The sequence below is a fragment of the Cordyceps fumosorosea genome (assembly GCF_001636725.1).
Source record: "Cordyceps fumosorosea ARSEF 2679 chromosome Unknown scaffold_19, whole genome shotgun sequence".
NCBI lineage: Eukaryota > Fungi > Ascomycota > Sordariomycetes > Hypocreales > Cordycipitaceae > Cordyceps > Cordyceps fumosorosea.
The window spans coordinates 108157-129652 of record NW_017387319.1 but is presented as its reverse complement, the minus strand read 5'-3'; the positions used below and the strand labels follow the sequence as shown (position 1 = coordinate 129652).

Here is a 21496-nt window from a genome sequence, read left to right as displayed (position 1 = left end):
TGTATCAACTCTACATCTACATCCGCAAAATGCACACATCTAGTAGGGTAGTACAGGAGGCCGGAGAAGCCTGATAATTCATCAAGGGCAATTTAACCCGAGAAGGTGAAGCTAGCACCGAGCTGCCAAATTTGTTAGTAACCATTTTCGTCGTCGCAATTTTCAAGTGCTCATACCTTGTGGGTAGCCTGGTCGAGCTTCTGGGTATCAAAGGAGCCACCGAGACCGAGGGTGACACCCTCGCGGAGGAGGACGTTGTAGCCGACGGCGGCAATACCGCGGTCGTTGAGCTTGACCTTGGCAAAGGAGACGGGGTCGATACGGTACTTGGAGGCGACCTCGAGGCCGACGGCATTGCCGGTCTTGGAGTTCCAGGTGGCCTTGGCGCCGGCCTCGACCTGGGAGTTGACCTTGTGGTAGTACGAGGCGGCGAAGATGCTCAGGTTGTCGGTGGCGGTGACAGCGGCGCTGTACTGGGGCGCGGTGTAGCCGACGGCGGCAGAGTAGCTGGTGATGGCGGCCTTGTTGACATCGTAGCCGGCCGAGGCACCGGCGAGGAAGCCCTCGTGGCCAACAACGGCGTCAATGTTGGCAGTGGGGCCCTTGAGGAGGTCGAAGAAGGCGCGGCCGTGGAAGCCGGGCTGCTTGAAGAGCAGGTTGAACTTGGCGCCCTTGGCGGCGGTGGCGGGGAGGAAGTTGAAGAGACCCTCAAGCTTCAGGCCCTTGGCGAGGGTGTCGTTGACCTCGAGCTTGGTGTCGAGAACGTTGGCGGTGTTCCAGGTCTGGGTAAGGGTGAGGCCTGATAAGCAGTGTTAGTAGGTCAATTGTTGCACAGATAGGCCTGGTGACGTTGTTGCGCAACGCATGGCTTCAAGTCGGTCGAGGCGCGAGGGCCATCGAGGTACTCTCGTCCGTGTTGCGCGCGAAATTTTGAAACGTCGGGTAGTGGAACCGTACCGGTGGGCTTGTCGGTGTATTTTCCCTCAATCTAAACGACTATCAGTATGCCGATTTGTGCGGCAAAGCAAGGTGCGAGGATGGCAACTTACGGCAGCAGAGGTGTGCTTGTCGTGGCTGGACTTGCCGGTGACCTTGAAGGCAACGCCGTTGGGGGCGGTGTCTTTGAACTCAAAGGTGCTGGCCGAGAGGTGGTAGAAGTCCTTGTTCAGGAGCTGTAGAGGAGACGCAGGTTAGCATTCTGATTCTTTCACGCATTGTTCTTTGATGCGTGCATATTGAAATGGCGCGAGTTGATTGGAGTGTTGGGCGCAAGCTGCGCGCAGAAGAGCATCACTGCGCCGGTAGGGAAAAACGCTGTCCTCAACGCAACAAACGGGTAACACCGGGACAACGGGCAAAGGGGGTTTTCGAGTTGGAAAAGAAGAGAAACATACATCGTTGGCCGGCTTGGCGATGTCGGAGAAGGCGGGAACAGACATGATGGCTGATATGTGAGGATGTACGAGTTGGTACGAAGAAGAGGGTTGTCTGGATGGTGATGGTGTTGTGGGAGGTGAAGAGGGAAGGAAAGCAAACAGGCGAAGCAAATTTGGCACAGCCTTGGCCTAGGCGTGCTAAACGTTGGGGATGCCGCCAGTTAGCAGCAAAGCCAATGGGGGGGCTGACAGCTTCTGTGATTGGTTGACCTTGTCTGTGGAACTGCACCAGCAACCAGCAGGTGCATGTGCCTGAGCATGTACCATAGAGGTACCGGCTTACCCAAACCAGAGCAGCCCCGACATCAGCCGAGCAGCCGCCTCACAAGCAGCCTCAGCCACGTAACCACGGAACCACGGCGCAGTTGTCAGTTCCATGAGCAAGCAATTGAGCTTCCCACTAGTGCCGGAGATACTTGGAAGATACCTGGTCAGTACCCCACCGTCTAACCCAAGTCTCACCCAGAGAGTGACACAGGACCCCTGGACAAATCAATAATAAGCCTAAGATCTCCAGAAATACTGTGAAATTGTTCATTACCATATTATTACGGGTAACCATCACCACTTTCCCTTCCCCTCCATGCACGCATCCCTCTCCACGTGGGGGGGGTTTTAATTCGCCGGCAGATGGGCCTTTTATTCTATCATCGGACACTACCGGAAAGGCCCTTGACATTGCCCATTCCTTCCATCTCTTTATGCCATCGGGACACAATACCCTTCAATGAACAACATGTTAGCCGGGCTTGTGAGCAACGCCATGGCGGGCTGCCCACCACCCCGCGCATCCCAACAGCGCGTCCAAGAACTAGGAGAGGCCTCGTGACTACAGAACCCCTCTTGGAGGCAAGTCACACGCTCCTTTGTGCCTCAACAATAATTCTTTCATTAGACGTCAAGGACGTGCATCATGCTATACTCCGAGCTTCATGCTATTACTTACCCACACGCAGTAAAGTGCCTAGTTACCCCAGTCTGAACTTGCCTCAACCAATGGCTAACCTACCACCTCTATTGATGCAACTCTCACATATAGACGCTGAATATCAAAAGCCAGAACATTCCATTGTCAACCATGCTATCCAGCTAACCAGATCTTATTCTAAATTTTCACTTTTATCCGTCTTACGCAAGCAGTCGACCCTCTTTGTCCCGGGTATGAAACTCCTGTGTTCCGACACATCTATGCCGCATCGTTGTACTTTTGGTTGTGGGTGGAAATGGCTCTGTAAGCAAGTTAGCGATCAACAAACGTCTTAGCGCTAGAGACAACGTCAGAGCCTCCCAGATACGTACCGGCCACTGGGGTCCGACTGCTTAGACCAAGTCGGCGTCCAGCGCATAACTGTAGACGCACAGCGAGGGGGGAAGTGCTCGTCAAACATCATACGGTACCAGTATCTAGCATCACGTTAGCAACTCGTGCGCCTTGCATCATCTTCATATGGCCACATACCCCTCCTTGGTGTCAGGCACATCGGTACCCCATTCCGCCTTGGGGTTCTTCATCATATCATCCGTGACCTTCTGCTCGGCCGTGTCCTTGAGCGCATCGATCCATCCGTAGCCCACGCCGTCCGAGAACTGCTCCTTCTGGCGCCACAGGATCGACTCGGGCAGGTACGGCGTGTTGTCCGGCTCGTCCGACGTGTCAAAGGCCTTGCGCAGAATGTATTTTTCCATGCGCTCCTTGTTGATCATCTTGTCCGCCGGGTCAATGTTCATGGTAGTTTCCAAAAACTATCTCGGTTAGCTCGCACAACCGCTGTGGACGCGACAATGCATATCTCACCTCCTTGTCCAAAAACGGCACACGGGCCTCCAGACCCCAGGCAGAGGTCGACTTGTTGGCACGCAGGCAGTCAGCCAGGTGCAAGTTCTTGACACGGCGCACCGTCTCCTCGTGGAACGCCTTCTTGTCCGGCGCCGCGTGGAAGTACAGGTAGCCGCCGAAGATCTCGTCGCTGCCCTCGCCGCTGAGGACCATCTTGACGCCCATAGCCTTGATCTTGCGCGACAGCAGGTACATCGGGGTCGAGGCACGGATCGTCGTCACATCAAAGGTCTCAAGGTGGTAGATGACATCGGACAGGGCGTTAAGGCCGTCTTCAATGGTGAAGGTCATGACGTGGTGCTTGGTACCGAGGAACTCGGCGACCTTGAGGGCAGCCTCGTTGTCGGGCGAGCCAGGCAGACCAATGGAAAACGAGTTGAGCTGCGGCAAGTAGGTAACAGTGTCAAGTTGGTCCTCGTCATCAATACCGACGAGACCTTCGCCCTTGTCAGCGTTCTGTGTGCCAGCCTTCTCCTTACCAGCCTCAATGGCAAGCTTCTTCAGGCGCAGCGTCTCGCGCTGCGCAATGGAGGCTACCAGGCTGGAATCCAGGCCACCAGAGAGCAGCACACCGTAGGGAACCTCGGCCATGAGGCGCTTACGGACGGCCTTTTCCAGACCATGACGGATGGCCATGTAGTCGACGGGCGTCGAAGGCACGTTGGTGGGGTCCCACCACGTGGGCTTGAAGTATCTTGTCGTCTCGCCAGTCTTAGAGTCGTAGACGTGGCCGGGAGGGAAGGCGACGATCTTGTCGCAGACGGAGGCCAGGCACTTGAGCTCGGAGGCGAAGTAGACGGCGTCGGGCTCGCTCCAGGACCAACCCTGGTAAAAGGTGGTGATGCCGATAGGGTCGCGGGCAGCGATGACGCGGTCCTGGTTCTTGTCGTAGAGGACAAAGGAGAACATGCCATCGAGGTGAGCGGGAGCATCGTTGTCGTAGGCCATGTACTAGAAGCGCAGGTGCTGTTAGTGGGCAAGCTCGCGTGCGCAGAGGGGCCACCCTTGCCGTGGCGGGGTAGCAGCTTCATACCAGAGGAATGATGACCTCGCAATCCGAGTGCGTCTTGAAGTGGTACGTCTCCTTGAGGTTCTTGCGGATCAGACGATGGTTGTAGATTTCTCCGTTGACGGCGAGGACGATGGAGTCGTCGGCGTTGGTCAATGGCTGAGCGCCAGACTCTGCGAGGTTCCATGTGAGCTGGGATGCCAAGGTGGGGGAGAAAATTCAGTCGCGCGACGTACCGACACCGACAATGCTGAGACGTTCATGGCAAAGAACTAGAGGGTCAGTATTGAGGTTTGCAGGATATCAGGAAAGTCAATTGAGCATACTGGTGCTGTTGGAGATGACGTTGCCGCCTGGGTAGAATTGTTAGCATCGTGGTATTTTTTGGTGCGCCAGTTGCGACCCTGTGCCGCGACTCGACTCACTCCAATCGGGACCGCGATGACGGATTCTGGTTCATGTCAGCGTACTATAATTGCAAATGAAAGACCAAGAAAAGTCATAGGGGAGTCGACTCACTGTTTCGCCAGGCGCAGAGCCGTAGGCTTGAATTTATGGACGTCGGGATGACTACGACGGCGATGTTAGCAAATCGGCCCAAGCTTGTGACAAGCTGCGCCATATGCAGAGCCATGGAGGGGCAAGACAAGGTCGACGCAGATTGCCCCTCACTTGCTAGCCATAACTAGCAGGTCAAAGAGAGGGAAGACGGACCGGTAGCAAGCGAAAATGCCACACATGATTGAGGTTGGAAGTGTGAGTTTGATCGATTGGGAAGAAGTGGGAGATCAAGCAAAGATATGAAGGGGAAAAAAAGGTTTAAGAAAAGATTCCCACCAGTGACCGAAGGCGGCGTGGGGAAGGGGAGATAACCGCGTGCGGGAAGAAGAGTCATAGCTGCATTCCAGGTGGCCGCCGGCCGCTTGCCGCTGGGTGCAGGCTGCGCTCAGGGGACTGACTACATCTGACTCGGCATAGATAAGAGATTTGCGCCCTACATGTTTGCGGCCCTTTTTTAAAACAGTTTTTTTTAACCTAGATTTTCCACTAACCTAACATACGCAGATATGGAGCTGAAGGGCGTTGTACTCAGCCTGTCCTGCAGCAACTCTTGTCTGAAGCGCAGTAGCAGCATGTCCACTGCAAACGGCCGACTTCGGATTGAGTCCTCACTAGGTCACTCACCACCACACTGCATCCAGGTACCATTTGCTACATAGTAACACAATCACCCCATGTCACAGCCTTTACATTTTTAGCTCTCGACGTAGCTAAAATGCACAGTCCTGGTCCGGTACCGGTTTCTGCCAAATCTGATTCAATCTACTAGCCTCCAGAGGTTCAAGACTTCCCGCCATCCGGGGTCCGCTGGTCACCGCTGGGTCTTGTACTACCGTCAAGTAACCCACGACCACAGCACATCACCGCCTCAGCAAACATTAATATGCAAAACCGTACTCTCTCTCTCAACAAACGTTCAGGTCATTCTCAGAAATGAATGGCTACCTCTTTACAAGTTATCACCCCTTCAACCCTTCCTGAGCCCGTTCCCATCCTGCTGTTCCTCCCTCCAAGCTCCTTCGAATCATGCATTTATTCGTTCCGCCACAGAGCACCCGTATAACGCCTGGTATTTTGTCTCATGTTTCAGTCTTGTGTGTTTTTTTTCTTTCAAGCAAAAAAAAAAGTTGCACACCTCTGTTCCCCATATCCACGTCCCCCGTTCAGGGCGCGGGGTTCTCACGCACCACGCGGCGCACGCGCTTCTCGTACTCGACTCGGTCGCGCTTGAACAGGTTGTACGCCTCCGCTTGCGCTGGCGACTCGGGGTTCGGGTCGTTGAGTAGGTCCTGGATGCCCATCATGATTTGCTTGACCGTAATGGCCGGCTTCCATGCCTCCTCCTCGTTGAGAATCGACAGGCAGACCGTGCCAGAGGGGTACACGTTGGGATGGAACAGCGGCGGCACAAATTTGCCTATCCATGTCTGGTCAGCTATCATTTACCCAGCACTGTCTGCAGCAGTCAGCGACTTACACTTTGGGGGCTTCGTGGGGTACTCTAAATATGCACACGCGCAATTTGTCAGTCTCGCCTCGTTGCACAGCCGTCTCGCGCTCAGCCTCACCGTCAGGGAAAGACATAGTCAGTTTGAACATGCCACCTTCCCAAATTGTCTTCTCCTTTCCTGGTACGCCGCACTCCCAGTTTTTCAGGTCCAAGACGCCCTCCTTCGTCCGCATCGGCCGCGCGTAGAAGCCAAACGGGTGATCTCGTCGCCATTGCTTGCTGCATCGCGTGCGTGTTAGCAGGAGCGCGCGGTCGCTGCAAGAGTGCCAAATCCGGTCCTTACCGCTCCTCTTGTAATCTATTCTGACACAGAGCCATGTTTTTGTATTCGCAGCGCACGAGGCAGTCGTAGTTCGGGTATCTCGTTGGGTCAGGTGAAGAGGAAAACAAAGATGATGGGTCGTGAAGAAAACGTCACACGCCGCGACAAACGATGTCCAGCTGCGCAAGACGATGCGCCGAGTTCGAAGAGAAAATGTATGTGCGAGTGCAGAAAATGTGCACACGGTTCTATGGGCGAGGAAGGGCAGGCGGTGCCGATGGAGGATTGCGTAATCCGAGTCGAAAGGTCGTGACGAAGGGATTCAGGTCTGGATGCCAAGTGAATGATGCGCTTCACTTTTGGTTAGCCAACCGTTTGGGGTAACTTGTTGTAACAGCCTAACAGGAGGGGCCGCACCGCCACAAGCACCAGCCCCAGCGCTTCGGAACATTTTGCAGGTGGAATGCTCCTTGTAACTCACTGTAACTGCCTGTAACTGCCCTGTAACTTTCCAGTGCTTTGCCCTGTTGGCCAGCTGCCCCGACGTGGGGCGCAGCTTGCCTTACTTTGGGTAAATCATCGCTGGTAACCTCGCCTTTCTAGTGCGTTCCCTCGGCTCCGGCTCAACCACCCAATAGCTGCTCCCGCAAAACCCTCTTGCTAAACCATCCATATTCCGGCATACTTAAGCCACACGCAAGTCTCAAATACGACGCATTTTATCTTCTAGGGCGCCCGTTATCCGTTTCTTTAGCAGACAAAGGAAACTAGACATTCGGCAGGAAGCGCTCGTCAGTCCTATTCCTCGTTGAATGTGGGGTTAACTCGCAAGTCAAGCTTGTGATACAACATCTGCACACATATCCGCCCTCACCATGGACCCTACCGGTGCGGCGCCGGCCAAGGCCGAGAAGCAAGATGTCGAGACAAAAGCTGCAGAGGTTCCCGCCGCTTCCACGCATGCCGCGCCAGCGGCGGCCGTCGCCGATGTCCCGGATCCGGATGAGGATGACCTAGATGACTTGGACGGTAAGCTCCCGGCTCACCTTCCTTCACCGACGAGGAACCATGGCACTAACATTCGGCGCACAGATATGCTGGATGACTTTTCTACTGTGAAGCTAGACGCGAAAAAGTCCGCAGATACGCCAGCCACCCCGGCCGCTGCCCCTGCTGCGGCTGCTGCTCCGGTCACCGGTGCTCCCGCGCCCGAAACCGGCGCAAAGGTCGAGGGCGCTGTCAACCCTGAAGACATGACGGAAGAAGATTTTGCCAAGCAGCTGCAGGCAGGTATGGCAAATTTGCTCGGCGAGCTCGAAAAATCGGTACGTATAGCTCCGTCGCCAGAACCCTCAAAGGCAACGTTCTTTTCAAGAGGACACGAAATTGCTAACATGCACCGCCACGATAACAGCCAGAAATGCAAGCCGAGTTTGAGAGCATGTTCAAGGGCATGGCCGCCGGTGCCGACGGTGACGCCGCTCCGGGCAGCGGCGCGCCGGCCGCCGAGGAGTCCTTCCAGGACACGATCCGGCGCACCATGGAGCGCATGCAGACCTCGGGCGAACAGGCCACCGCGGCCGCCGCCGAGGGCGGCTCCGACGACTTCATGTCCGAGCTGCTCAAGCAGATGGCGGCCGGCGGCGGCCCCGGCGGCGAGGGCGGCGAGGAGGAGTTCTCCAAGATGCTGATGGGCATGATGGAGCAGCTGACCAACAAGGAGATCCTCTACGAGCCGATGAAGGAGCTGCACGACAAGTTTCCCGCCTGGCTCGCCGCGAACCGCGACAAGACGCCCGCCGAGGACCTCAAGCGCTACACGGACCAGCACGCGCTGGTCGACGAGATCGTGGCCTGCTTCGAGGCAAGCACCTACACGGACTCGAACGCCGCGGACAGGGAGTACATTGTGGACCGGATGCAAAAGGTATGAAATCTCACTTCGGGTTTAAAAACTTAGGGGATGGCTTGCTAACTTAGCGGCAAATAGATGCAGGAGCTGGGCTCGCCGCCCTCGGATCTGGTGGGAGACCTTGACACAGCACAAGAAGCCTTTGCCGGCGCCGACGAACAATGTAACCCGCAGTAGTACAGGGGGGGCAAGAAAATGAAAGTATTTATTGACACGACCAAGGAGTCTCTTCTTCGTGTCCTTGCTCATTTGAGCATGCTGTGTCCTAGATACCCATATGTACAAGTTTCGTGGAAAGATATGATAACTATGTAATGTTGCAGCCAAGAAAAATGTGCCACTGCCGTGGCTTCCAAAACGCCAAGCCGTTGCGCCAACGGACGCCCAAGAAATCAAAAGTAGAAAAACGCGAAATAGCCAGAACGCCCCGTACATCGTCCAAGCTATGTGCTATATATATCACAGTTATTCCATGTCCATTTCATCTGCCAAGTCTGCTCGTTGGTGCGTCTGCATGACCTCGTCAATATCCTTTGCCGAGAGCAGCTCTTCAAAAATATCGTCGTACTCATCATCGGACAAGGACGGTGATATCGGGCGCGTCGCCGGCGAGCGCACCTGCTGTTGTTGATGCTGCTGCTGATACGATGCAAACATGGCCTCGAGCTCGGCATCTTGGGCATACTCGTCCACCATGCCGTCCGCATCAGCATCCATGTCCTCATCCACGTCTCCGTACTGCCACGCCTTCATCTCGGGTTGGAAGCTCGAGGCGTCTTCTATGTCCGCCTCGGAGAGCTCCGGTGCGTCGTGCGACAGGCGGTCCATGTCGGCGATCCAGTTGGTCTTGAGAAACTACCCAACCCCCCAGTTAGCCAAGCTAGAAAGGAATCATAATTAGCGGAGAGAATTTACCTGTCCCTCGATGTCTCGCCGCTGCCAAGCCTTGTCCTCGGCCTTTTCGCGCACGGTGCGCAGAAAGTTGGCGCGTCGCTGCTGCTGCGCGTCCTCGCGGCGGCGGCGTAGCAGAGGGTTGGCGCACGCGGCCGACGCGCGCGCGGCGTACTTGAACGTTGGCGCCGGTCGGATCGGCGATGACTGCGTCTGGCGTAGCGAGAATGCGTCATCGTCACAGTCATCTTGCGTCCCGAGGGGCGAGGAGGCGTGCAGAGGCGAGGACGAGAGGGGGGACGGGACGGTCGGGCGGTGGTGGTCCCAGCTGGTGGCGAAGATGGGCGTTGGGGCCAGGGATAGCATGTTCTCTGGGATGGTGTTCGCGGTCTTGTCTTCGGGCATAAAATAAAGGTGCTAGATGGACAGTGGGATGATTATGGAGGTTGATGAAGATGGAGTGCAACGGCAATGGGATGGCATGGATGGATAGAGCGCGGGGCGGGAGCCGTTAAATGGTGACAACGGGCGTGTCTCAAGTGTTTTTGGCGAAACGGACGCGTTGGCTTGTCGCGCCGTCACGTGTAAAGAGGTAAATACAGGTACCGTTCCCGGTCAATGCCGGGTTATTCTGCTGTTCAACTTGCTGCAGTGATGCATAAAGTCAAAATTGAATGAGAATACAATAATTCAATGGTGGCATTTTCCGTGCAGTTATTTACGACACCAAGCTTAACATGATGGAAGGTGCTGAAAGGACAAGACGAACACCACCAGCACTGGAAATTAATTAGCGGCTTATTAGTGAGGTAGAGCCATGCCAAAGCCGACGGGGACGGAGACGGGGAACGACCCCTCGGCGAATCACGGTGCTGACGCTACCAAAAAAAAATTGTTGAGTTGTCGCGACACTCAATACCTCTCTATTTCTCCTCACATTCCGCAACGCAAATAGTAATTGTCCTACTCTTTTCAGTGAAGCAGGAACACTACCAATTCATCATCATTTGTGATCACTTGTCAAATTCAGACTATCGCTTATAGGATGATAGCCTCTGGCCCCAACGCCTCCTTGTAACGCCCCCCCGAAGAAGCCCCGACAAACAGGGACGACGAGGCACCACCCCAGAGACCGACCGCGATGAGCAGCTCCTCCCTCGCCGTCTTCTCAAGACGGCTTGGTCCTCGCCAATGGACCTGTATGACCTGCAAGAGCCAGCTGCCGCCGTTTGTCAAGCCGACGACTGCGCGGTTTGGCGCCGCCCGTCGCTTCGCCTCAGCCTCAGGCAAGAATGGCTCGTCGCAACAGTCGCCGCCGCGCCGGCCGCGCAGGGCTCTCTTGTTCGCGTCGACCAGCGCGGCCGTCGGCGGCGTCACCGCGCTAGCCTTCATCGACGACATCAAGGGCGCCTACGAGGCTGCAGAGCGCAGCGGTCGCGTCGTCGCCGGCCTCGCCATCTGCATCAACGAGTACGCCGGAAAATAAACCACGGGATTCGCAAGCCAACGAACTACATACTAACGGCGATGCTAGCTACCGCACCACGCTCAACCAGAGAGCGCTGATGGAAAGCGATGACGAAAAGGAGGTCGTCCTCAAGGCATGCCACAAGCGCTGCGCCGAGCGCACCTTGAAGGTGCTCGAAAAGAATGGCGGCATATTCATCAAGCTCGGACAGCACCTTGTATGCGATTCCCCGGCCAACCACTACCCATCCCGCAAGCATAACTAACCCCTCTTCGCAGAGTGCCATGAACTACCTCTTGCCCTCCGAGTGGACCACCACCTTCATCCCGCTGCAGGACAAGTGCCCCGTCTCGTCGTACGAGGCGATCGAAGAAATGTACAAGTCCGACACCGGCGAGGACCTGATGGCCTACTTCTCCGCCTTCTCGCACGAGCCCATCGGTGCAGCCTCGCTCGCGCAGGTGCATCTGGCGACGATCCGCGCCACTGGGCAGGAGGTCGCCGTCAAGGTGCAGCACCCGGAGCTGCAGGCGTGGGCGCCGCTGGACCTCGCGCTGACGCGGTACACGTTCCGCACGCTGAAGCGCTTCTTCCCCGAGTACGACCTTGAGTGGCTATCATCCGAGATGGAGGTGTCGCTACCGCGCGAGCTCGACTTCCAGGAGGAGGCCGTCAACGCGCGCTCGATGCGCGACCACTTCGCCCGAATCCCGCACCTGCCGCTCGTCGTGCCCGAGGTGGTGTGGGCGCGCCGCCGCATCATCGTCATGGCGTGCGAGGCGGGCCACCGTCCGGACGACCTCGCGTACCTGGACGCGCACGGCATCGACCGCGACGAGGTGTCGGCCGCGCTGGCGCGGATCTTCAACGAGATGATCTTTGGCGACGGCGCGCCGCTGCACTGCGACCCGCACGGCGGCAACCTCGCGATCCGCAAGAACGACAGCGCGCCGGCCGGCCGCGGCATCCTCGAGCTGCTCCGCCTCCGCCGCCGCCGCCCCAACTTCGACGTCATCCTCTACGACCACGGGCTGTACCGTGAGATCCCGCTCGCGCTGCGGCGCTCGTACGCCAAGATGTGGCTCGCCGTCATCGACGGCGACATGGACCGCATGCGGCGGTACGCGCGAGAGGTCGCCGGCGTCACCGACGAGGACTTCCCGCTCTTCGCGTCCGCCATCACGGGACGCGACTACCGCGTGCTCGCCACGCAGGGGTCGGTGCTGCGCGCGCGCACCGGCGACGAGGAGGCCGCCATGTCCACCTCGCTGCAGGAGGGGCTCATCGTCGACCTGGTCCGCCTGCTCGGCCGCGTGCCCCGCATCATCCTGCTCATCCTCAAGACCAACGACCTGACGCGCAGCCTCGACGAGAACCTGCACACCCGCCAGGGGCCCGCCCGCACCTTTCTGATCCTCGCCCGCTACTGCACCCGCACCGTCTTCTACGAGCAGCTCGACGAGGTGCGCGCGCGCGGCGGGTCGCTGCTCTGGCCGGCCAACGCGGTGCGCGTCGTGTGGGCGTGGGCGTCGCTGGTCAGGGTCGAGGTCAAGCTAGAGATGTTTGAGCTCTGGCTGAGCGTAAAGCGCCTGCTGGGGATGAAGAGCGGCGTGGGCGCGCTGCAGTAAGGGGTGCGCTCGTGGGGGGGTTGTGTGATAGAATAGAGTATACTTGTACATATATAGACATAGACGACTAAAAGCTTTCTCGATTTGCAGACGTGCGTAAAATAGCAAGTTATGCGACGGCATTAAAATACTTTGAATTGCCTCACTACCCTATATCGTGCTATGTTGGTTTCGCTGTGACATGGAGGTGGCTGCACGGCGCAAACTACGCTTGGTTGGGCCAATTGAAACACCTCCGACATTTACAGTGACGACTCGACGATTTTTAACAAAGGCTGCCTGTCTAAAGTACATGTTCAGCCCCAATTGTGCCGTCGTCGTGTTCTGTTTGGTCTCGATCCTCTCATGTTCTTGGTGATCCACAAAGGCAGGGCTTGCTGGCCACAAAAAACCTGCTCCGATGCCCGCGAGACCTTTATGAAGGTAAATAAAAACGCCGGAAGTAAAAATGGAGCTGATCCCGCATCAGCAACTCCATCAAGTAACAAGCCTTCGTGGCGTAGCTGGTTATCGCGTGAGTCTCATACAACAAAAATCACCGTCAAGGTGCTGGTTTCGTATGACCTAGCCAACAGGCCGGGACATCTCAAGGTCATGAGTTCGAACCTCATCGAGGGCAAGTTATATTTTTTGCTACTCTACTGAATTTTTTTTTTTTTTTCAACTTAGTCTTTTTTTTTCTTTTTTTTACACTGAGGAGGTTTTAGAGGGTAGTGCGGAAAAGTTACGTCTTAAGTAGGTTGGTTGCGTTTATGAAACATTCAAGGTCAGAAAAAAAAAAGGTAGAAGCAAGAGACGTATTTTCCTCATCTGCAACAGCCAAGCACACGGAATTGTTCGGGAAAAGGAAAAAGGAAAAAGTGAATTGATTTGGGCAGCAAAAAAAGCGTGATCCCGCCCGGGCTCGAACCGGGGACCTTCTCGGTGTTAACGAGATGCCATAACCAACTAGACCACGGGATCTGTTGTTCCTTGTTGTAACGGTCTCGCTTATTCGCCACTAAGCAGGTAGCCAATTTCCAACGTCGATCTTGCTTTGCATTGACGCGTGTATTTGGTCGGAGCTTCACCATTTCTTGGATCCTTTTTTTGCCAGTATCAAATGGAACCGTGTCTCTTGTAATGTTGATTCAACATCAATCGAGTCTAATTGTATGAGAAATGTGTTAAAAGAATGACAATGCCAAAACGCCACAAGCCATCCATACCCTAACGCCAGCGATACCCAAGGTTAACCCTAATCCTTTAAACTCCGAAAATGCAGTCCCTCCCAAAATCATGCAAACGTGCCACGGCCCAGCAATCCTGCCATCATCCCCCGTCTCTTCTCCGCGCTCTTCATCTTCTTCTCCTCGCGACGGCGCTCGCTCTCCTTGAGGCGCGCCTGGCCCTCGTTGATCGGCATCGCGCGACTCACCACGCCGCTCCGCTTGCCGGCCGCCTTCTTGATCTTCTTGTCGTCGCCAAAGCCCGCGCCGGACGCGGAGCTGCTCGACGTGGTGGTCGCGGTGCTTGTCGTCGCCGTCGACATGATGGACGAGTTGGTCGTCGCGCGGCGCAGCAGCGGCGGGACCTTGAACGCGCTACTGGACAATGCCGAGGCAAACGCAAGACGGCCGCTGCTGGTCGACGCGTTGGAGTTGCCTCTCTTGAGGCTGATGCGGTCGACGACGCCAACGGCTGCGCGTCGCGGGGAGCGATTCTCCTTGTCGCTGCTGCGCGGTGCGCCGTCTTCCCCTTCGCTGTCGGAGCCAGCCTCGGTTGCCGTTATCAACGAAGCGTCGGGCTCCTCGAGCAGGTTGGACAGCGTCTCGCGGACCTCGCCAATGTTGGAGGGCTTCTTGGCATTCTTGGTCCTGCGCATGCTGGCAGGCGCTCTACTGCTTTCGGCACCTGTGGGTGCGGAGGCGAGAGAGGCGAGAGCCGGACGAGCGGGCTGCTTAGGTTGACTGTCGGGAATTGTCTGAGGCGCAGCGTTCTGCGATTCGGGAGCTGGGGACTGTGACGAGTCGCGCTGCGAAGGCGACTCGACAATCTCCAGAATATCCATCTCGTCATCGCTGCCGCGGTCCTCAATGGTACGCAGGAAAGCCTGGTTGCCGGGGTCCTCGGCCATCTTCTTGACGCGCTCATCGGAAAAGAGGGCCTTCTGCATCTTGGCAAACTGGCGGCGCTTCATGCGTCGGCGCGCCTCGCCATCGTCATCAGAGTCGGAAAGGTCATAATCAGCGCCACGCTTGCGACGCAGCATACCGGTGGTAATGTCCTTGAACAGCTTCTCAACCTGCTGCTCATCCTCTGCACGCGCACGATCAGCATAAAATGCAGCTAGCTTGCTGTCGTTGGCATTGTTTGCCGTGGCGTCGTCAATCATTTCCTGGACAGAGGCGTTGGACTCGTTGTCCGAGTCCTCGCCGTCAACGCCGCCGAGGCCAGCGTACTCGTCATCAGATTCCATGGCTTCCTGCTCAACCATCTCCTTAGCCTTGCTCGTTTTGGCGTTGAAAGCGTCTGTAAGGCGCCGCTTCTCATTTCTCTTGGCCTGCTCTTTCAGTTTTGTGAACGCATCTTGAGGCGCGGTCAAGAGTGAAGTTGGAATGGGTTGAGTAGGCTCGAGAGCCTTTTCGACATCAGCCTTGCGGCGAAGCTTGCCTCGTCGCAAGAGCGGTGATGCTTGTGGGCCATCTTCCATGGTCCCGGCAATGTCGGTAGCTACGGTAGATAAGGGCGGCTCGACGAAGCGATCCTTGAGGGGCGTGTATGTCTGGAAGCCACCGTCTTGAGATAGCTCAATGGTCTGTGATTCGTCCAGGTAGTCCCGCATGAGGCTGTCGAGCCCGTGCATCTGCGACTGTGACATGTTGAGGCGGACCATGTTTGATTCGTTTTGTGTCTCGAGAGGCTGCGAGTTCTCAATAATGTTGTCGTCGCACTGATCGATGGTTGCCGAAAAGTTAGAGTCGGGGAGCTGATCGAAATCGGGCATCATGGACTGCGTAGGGCCATTGGCGGCGCTCAGCTGGCTATCATCCATGGTGCCGGCAAAGATCTGCGTCAGACCAAGGCCAGCGGCTCCCTGGACAGGCATACCGGGAATAAAAGTCTTCTTGGCAGATCGAAGAACAGAGCCGGGGGCGGAGGAGTTGCCGTTTGCCGCAACGGGTGAAATCTGGTCGGTCGTCTTGATTGGCTTGGGTGTGGCCTTGATCTGCGTTTCGCCTTCGTCATCTGAAAGCACTGCGTTGACGTTTCTGGCTCGTCTGCGACGCCTTTGCACCGCAGGTTTCTCCATCTGCTCATCATCGTCATTGCCGGCTTCGGGCTCCTCCTTTCCATGCGAGTCTTCGGCCTCGTCATCAAACATAGGATTAGCCGCATCACTCTCATCGTCAGCCTCCTCGCCCTCGTCTTCTGACCCGGAGAGTTCGATGGCCTCAACTTCCGCGCCATTTTCAGAAGCCTCATACTCGTCATCGCTATCGTCCCATGCGAGGGGGTCAGCGGCGGCGTTTTCCTTCTTCTCCTTCTTAGCTGCCTCGCGCTCTTGCTCCATGAGGCGTTGAACTTCCTCACGAGCCTTGGCCACGATATCCTCCACCTCTTCCATCTGCTTTTCCCGCTCCTCCATAGTCTGGACAACAACGCCTTTCGACTTGAGAAGCTCAAGTCGACGTTCTCGCTCCAGCTTTGCCTGCTGTCTTGCCCTTTGCTGAAGTGAAGCCTGAAGCTCGGTGTTGGTGATTCCCACCGGAGTCTTCTTTCCACGTCCTCGGCTTCGGTCTGGAGATCGAACGAGCGCAAGAGCGCGAAGCACCTGCAGCGAGTGTGATCCTTGAGCGGTCTTGAGGGGAACATTGTCAAAGACAGCCTTGACCTTGTCTTGAACTGTAGCGGTAATTTCAAGTTCATCGTCGGGGTCGGCAGCGAGCGTCTTCAGGAGATTGGGAAGACGGACATGGACGCGCTTTTTCGGTTGATTGACCTCAGCGGGTTGCTCCTCAGGAACATCAATAGCTTTACCCTTGCCCTTGTCGATAGGCCGAGCGTGGGGAGAGCTAGAAATTTCCTCTAGAGTGGGCAGATCCTCGTCATCATTGTTATCGGTTCGAATAGCGATGGGAGCCGCCGTGGCAGCCTTGGCGGACGGGGGCGAGCTTGGGGGCGTATCAGCGTCTGCCATTTCCACATCTGACTGGGGAGTAGTCGGGCGGCTAGAGCTGGCAGGCTGGACGATTGGTTCAGGAGCTAGCCCAGCCGGCTTGAAATTGAACCTCTCAAAGAGGCTGCTCTTCGTGAACTTCTTTCGTGTCTTGGCCTCGTGGGCCAGCTGCATGCTTCGGGCCATGCGCTGCGTCTCGCGGTTCATCTCCTCAATGGCCTTTTTGCTGGCCTTGCGGGACGGGCGGGCCGACTTTTGCGTCAGGGTGTGGCCACCCTCATCGTCGTCAATGTTGGATACGTCGTCGTCGTTAGAGTCGAGAGCGTCGAGCTCCGAGGACAGCTTCTCTTGACGCGCTCGGCGCTCGGCTCGCTCGGCTTCTTCCCTGGCCTCGCGGGCCAGACGCTCTTGGCGCTTCTTCTCGACGAGGGCCTTGAAGCGGTCCGACTTGATGGCGGGCAGATCATCGCTCTCCGAATCCGAGTTGGTGTGCTGTAGGCCGCGAGACGGCGAAGAGCGCGCTGGAGACGAGACAAAGAGACCAGGGCTGGAAGGGTTGCGTCTATTTTGTTGCAGAGACTCTTGTTGCTCTGGGGTGGGTTCACGAGCCGGACGACGTTGCAGGCGACGAGGCGCGACGGGTAAATCGTCCTCATCCTCGTCATCATCCGCCACGGTCTTTTGCTGCTTGTCTTCGCGTTCTAGCATTTGTCTTACGCGTTCACGCGCGTTTTGTGGCTCTTTTTTGCTGGGGGATGTGCTGTTGGCCTGCATACGGGCCGCGAGTCTGCCTCGGGGGCGGATCTCGACGTCGGATTCGCTGTCATCGTCGTCGAGCTGTGCGAGCGCTGACCGGACCGAGGGCCGGGCAGCCTGTTTCAATTGTGTAGGAGCGCCACCTTCCTCGTCGCTGCTGTCGACAGTAGCGAGAAGAGCCCTGATTTTCGAGCGAGGCGTCAGCATGGGAGCTGGCGAACCTCCGCGGGAGGACACGGGCGAGGACGGAGCGGACATGGCGCGACGTGAGTGCGTGAGGGATGCAAAGAATAGAGTGACTGCTTTGAGGATTAAATACTGGAAAGGGACATGAACAAAGTAGTAAGATGGAGAGGGAAATCAAGTTTTCAGTGCTGCATTTGGGATGGAAAAGTTGATGTGCTGCTGTTGGGTAGAAAGTATGATGGAGGTGTAGGCAGTTGAAGTGCGGGTGGGCTTAATTGTATGAGGGTGACGCGCGACGCGGTGAGCGACGCCAACTGCCCCCATTTAATGGCACGCGCCCACGACGCATCACTGGTGGACCGTCCCGCGTAAAACACTCTGGCTCCTCAATTAAAGATGATTTCCGTGTAACATGATGCTCTTCGAATGATTCGGCTTTTGCGCTGCTGAGCTATTATGATCAGAATCACGCATTTTGTAAGAACACAGTCACACATGGAAACTTAAAGCATGGAAAAGCAGTGTATTGACGTGCAGCCAGGACCCGGGCTTATACTACTCTACCAATCTTTTTCTTTTCTTTTTTTAATTGTTTTTTTTGCTCGATTTCCCTTTTTCGCATTTTTTTTTCTTTGTTTCATCATTGAAAGTCACTAAAGCAGTCGTTTGCGGACCGCAACGCGGCGTAAATCAGTGGAACAGCACAGCATTGGCTTAGAACAGCTTGTGCTCGAGCGTCATGTCAGACTCGGGCTCAAGACCAACACAGGCACGGAAAATGTTGGTCAGAGCAGCGCGCTGCTTAGCAAGAGCGTTGACGACCGGGGTGCCAGGCGGGGTCAGGGGAGCCTTGAGCATGTAGCTAAGAACGCTCAGAACGCTGTGGAACTGCTTAAAGTCGCCCTCGGCAGACTTCCACTGAATACGGGTCATCATCTCGGCAATGATGACGAGATCAATGATGAGTGGTGAGGCCAGGAGAGAGTCCTCACAAATGTTGAAGAGGGAAATGGTCTGGTGACCACCCATGAAGATCTCGGCATAGTACTCATCGAGGGCACGCTTGTTGTCGGCGACGGCAGGCATGTACTTGATGACGACGCAGTGGTCAGGGTGCTCGCCCTGCTTGTAGAGAACAGAGTTGGCCTCGACCATGTCGTCCACAACGTTGGACTTGGAAATCTCCTTGGAGCGGAACTGCTTCTGGGAGCTCAGGTTCTTGCCGTCGTTGTTGCCCAGGTGGTTGTAGCTGGCAATTGAGGTGAGCTTGATGCCGGCATTGATGAGGAAGTCGACGAGAGCAGACTTCATCTTGGTCTGGCCAGACTTGAAGTCATCACCGCCAATGAAGGCGTTGTGCTTCTCGGCGAGCTCAATGGCGCCGGGAACGAAGGTGTTCTGGGGAGAGCCGTTGATGAAGGGAGTGCCCTCGAGGATACAGGCAACGGCGAAGATGGTCGAGGGGGAGACCTCCTCGTGACCCTGCTCGATAGCCTTGAGCAGGTTGTCGGCGGTGTCGTTGACGCCAGGGACCAGGTCAGCGTAGCGCTCAGTGTTGGCAGTCCACATGACGATGACCTTGTCGAGGGCATTCTTCTCCTTGAACTGGCGAATGTCGGTCTGAATCTGCTGGACGTGAGCCATGCAGGCCTTGTTGCCCTCGAGGACGTTGTCGGCACGGTCCTCCTGGTTGGCGGCGATGAAGTCGGGGTAGTACACGGACGGCAGGGGAACCATGTCGACCATCTCCTTCTTGACCTGGGCCTTTAGAGTAGGCTCGAGGACCTGAGCGCGGTCCATGGCGTCGGAAAGGTTCATCTTGCTAATGTCCCAACCGCCAATAGTGATGTCGTTGGGGTGGACCATGGGAAGGATGTTGTGGAAGGGAATGTTGATCTCCTTGCTGGTCTTGGCGTCGGTGCCGAGCTTGAGGGTCGAGCCCATGACGACGGAGCCATAGTAGTTGGACTGGCGAGGCCCTTCCTTGGTCTCCCAGCTGAGGTTGCGGCGGTTGGCGAGGATGCCGGCGGTGACGGTGGTGCCGTTGTTGCCGCCCCAGCCGACCAGCATCATGCCGATCTTGGGGACCTTGCGCTCGACCTTGAACTCATAGGGAGTCTCCTTGGGAGTGGCGACAAAGTTTCCGCTGGCGTCCGTGTCGACGCTGGTGGTGCGATAGGTATACTTGGATCGAATCTCCGAGTCGGTGTAGGTGACGTTGGGAGAGTTGACCTTGAAGGTGGGCGCGACGCTGGCAGCAGGGATGCTAGCAGCGTCAACCAACCCGTTCGAGGAGCCGTTGTTGGATTCCGCGTGGGGAGCCATGGTTGACTAGTTGAGTTGAGGCGGAATAGACGAGATTGAGAGGAGTGTGTGGGCTTCTTGAATTGGCAGTGATCGAATTACTGGGTTTCGATCGAGTCCGATGCTCCTCCAGTATCGGCTGAGCAGCGGGCTCCTGCGAACGGGTGGTGAACCCTAGAGGGGGGTTAGCGGTGGCCTTTGGAGAGGGAATCTCATAGGGGCGAATTGTATATGAATGAACTTACGAGTTGAGGAGGTTGGAAAACGTCTTGGCGACTTTGAGCGACCGAGGAAATAGATGCCTCGATCAGAAGATTTGTGTGTGGTGTTTTTAGGGTGTGTTGAAACGGTGACTAGTCTGGCGACAGGCAATTGACGACGAGACTGGATTGGGTTGGAGGGCTGAGTTGTAGGGTGCTCAAAAGAGACTATAGCTTGTTAATTGCTGTTTGTTTTGTTGGTGTTTTGGTTTTTGGGTGAAGAAAGAAGAGAAGTCGGGAGGGAACGGGGCGGGAGGCTCGGGGCTGAGTTGATATACTACCTAGCGAGATGGCAGAAGCTCCATGCATGCGCTTTTTGGAGGGGCTCAACCTTTTTGGCGCTTGACTGTCTGCATGGGAGCATCGGATGGGGCACGAGATGGGGAAAAGTGTGAGGGGAGTACCTCGATGGTGGGGTGATTTTGCGGGAGATTAAGGTGATTTTTCGATGGGAGTGAGGTACCTCGCTAGCAGACCAGGACGGACGAACACAGGGTACCGGTGCCTGTCGTGGCTGGCAGAACCCCTCGGCTGCCCCACGTCGCGTCCAATTGCGAGTTGACCTAAGCCAATACCAGCAAGCAGTAATGAGCGGGAGTGGACTGAATGTCATTGATCAAAATGCGCTATCGGCGCCATGATATCGGTAAATGTTACCTGTACCTAATAATGTCGCAGTTGGATGGTTAAGCGGTGAGCGTGCAGCCAAGCCCGGATGGCTACAGAGTTACCACCACAGGTTGTGCAGGACTTGCTCGTGCTCGCTATTCCCCTATTCAGTTTGTCGCTGCCGGGTGACCAAAGAAAATGACTTAAGGTACTTCTTTATAGGCCAACAAGTAGAACAAGCCGCTACTTCAAGAGACAAATTGTGCTCGGTTCTGTGCCATCATCCCACCGCCGATGGAGGGAGGGGTCGAGGGGCAGGCATCCTGGAGATGCTGGAGGAGCCACTTGTGCAGTAGAAACCCTGCAGACAGACAGCACCACCATGCTCAGTTCAGCAGTCCGGCTGGCTTACGGTTTCATTGCGATGGACTTGAACATCCATTCCATCGAGCCTGCGTGCCTGCTTGTCACCTTGCCTGCTCTTCCACTGCTGTGTGTCTTGCCCCAAGCAGGCAAGCCCCCGACACGCGACCACCATTCAGACCCCTGCTCTCACCATCGCTGCCCCAACGCTTCCAGTCTATTCACACACGAGAACATCAAGACGATGCACCGCAGCAAACAGAAGCAATTGCTACCAAACATTACGACAGCTTGGTGCCACTAGATATACAAATCATCATGTTAACTATTAAGCAACTTTAGACT

The 21496-nt window shown here is 56.1% G+C and overlaps 8 protein-coding genes across 8 annotated transcripts; 2 read left to right on the top strand and 6 right to left on the bottom strand.

Annotated features, from left to right (window-relative positions):
• Nucleotides 1-92: 92 nt before the first annotated feature.
• On the bottom strand, nucleotides 93-1439 carry ISF_06926 (outer mitochondrial membrane protein porin; the record flags this gene model as incomplete). Its single annotated transcript, XM_018850530.1, has 5 exons — nucleotides 93-122; nucleotides 177-799; nucleotides 958-988; nucleotides 1050-1172; nucleotides 1395-1439. 5 exons carry the CDS (start codon nucleotides 1437-1439, stop codon nucleotides 93-95), a joined length of 852 nt encoding a protein of 283 aa, XP_018702175.1.
• A 1183-nt stretch (nucleotides 1440-2622) lies between these two features.
• On the bottom strand, nucleotides 2623-4965 carry ISF_06925 (asparagine synthetase; the record flags this gene model as incomplete). Its single annotated transcript, XM_018850529.1, has 10 exons — nucleotides 2623-2665; nucleotides 2736-2840; nucleotides 2896-3179; nucleotides 3232-4224; nucleotides 4307-4455; nucleotides 4519-4554; nucleotides 4609-4635; nucleotides 4708-4733; nucleotides 4802-4852; nucleotides 4955-4965. The coding sequence occupies 10 exons, from the start codon at nucleotides 4963-4965 to the stop codon at nucleotides 2623-2625; spliced, it is 1725 nt and encodes a 574-aa protein (XP_018702174.1).
• A 1041-nt stretch (nucleotides 4966-6006) lies between these two features.
• On the bottom strand, nucleotides 6007-6671 carry ISF_06924 (Ubiquitin-conjugating enzyme/RWD-like protein; the record flags this gene model as incomplete). The annotated part of the gene is made up of 4 exons (XM_018850528.1): nucleotides 6007-6260; nucleotides 6321-6344; nucleotides 6412-6572; nucleotides 6637-6671. The coding sequence occupies 4 exons, from the start codon at nucleotides 6669-6671 to the stop codon at nucleotides 6007-6009; spliced, it is 474 nt and encodes a 157-aa protein (XP_018702173.1).
• An 819-nt stretch (nucleotides 6672-7490) lies between these two features.
• Nucleotides 7491-8704, top strand: ISF_06923 (peroxin; the record flags this gene model as incomplete). Its single annotated transcript, XM_018850527.1, has 4 exons — nucleotides 7491-7644; nucleotides 7708-7940; nucleotides 8030-8542; nucleotides 8606-8704. The coding sequence occupies 4 exons, from the start codon at nucleotides 7491-7493 to the stop codon at nucleotides 8702-8704; spliced, it is 999 nt and encodes a 332-aa protein (XP_018702172.1).
• A 288-nt stretch (nucleotides 8705-8992) lies between these two features.
• On the bottom strand, nucleotides 8993-9823 carry ISF_06922 (hypothetical protein; the record flags this gene model as incomplete). The annotated part of the gene is made up of 2 exons (XM_018850526.1): nucleotides 8993-9382; nucleotides 9443-9823. 2 exons carry the CDS (start codon nucleotides 9821-9823, stop codon nucleotides 8993-8995), a joined length of 771 nt encoding a protein of 256 aa, XP_018702171.1.
• A 736-nt stretch (nucleotides 9824-10559) lies between these two features.
• Nucleotides 10560-12514, top strand: ISF_06921 (ubiquinone biosynthesis protein; the record flags this gene model as incomplete). Its single annotated transcript, XM_018850525.1, has 3 exons — nucleotides 10560-10888; nucleotides 10953-11103; nucleotides 11165-12514. The coding sequence occupies 3 exons, from the start codon at nucleotides 10560-10562 to the stop codon at nucleotides 12512-12514; spliced, it is 1830 nt and encodes a 609-aa protein (XP_018702170.1).
• Nucleotides 12515-13790: 1276 nt separating this feature from the next.
• ISF_06920 (DNA replication checkpoint mediator) lies at nucleotides 13791-17687 on the bottom strand (the record flags this gene model as incomplete). Its single annotated transcript, XM_018850524.1, has 1 exon — nucleotides 13791-17687. One exon carries the CDS (start codon nucleotides 17685-17687, stop codon nucleotides 13791-13793), a length of 3897 nt encoding a protein of 1298 aa, XP_018702169.1.
• A 642-nt stretch (nucleotides 17688-18329) lies between these two features.
• On the bottom strand, nucleotides 18330-19940 carry ISF_06919 (Myo-inositol-1-phosphate synthase; the record flags this gene model as incomplete). Its single annotated transcript, XM_018850523.1, has 1 exon — nucleotides 18330-19940. One exon carries the CDS (start codon nucleotides 19938-19940, stop codon nucleotides 18330-18332), a length of 1611 nt encoding a protein of 536 aa, XP_018702168.1.
• Between the last annotated feature and the right edge of the window lie 1556 nt (nucleotides 19941-21496).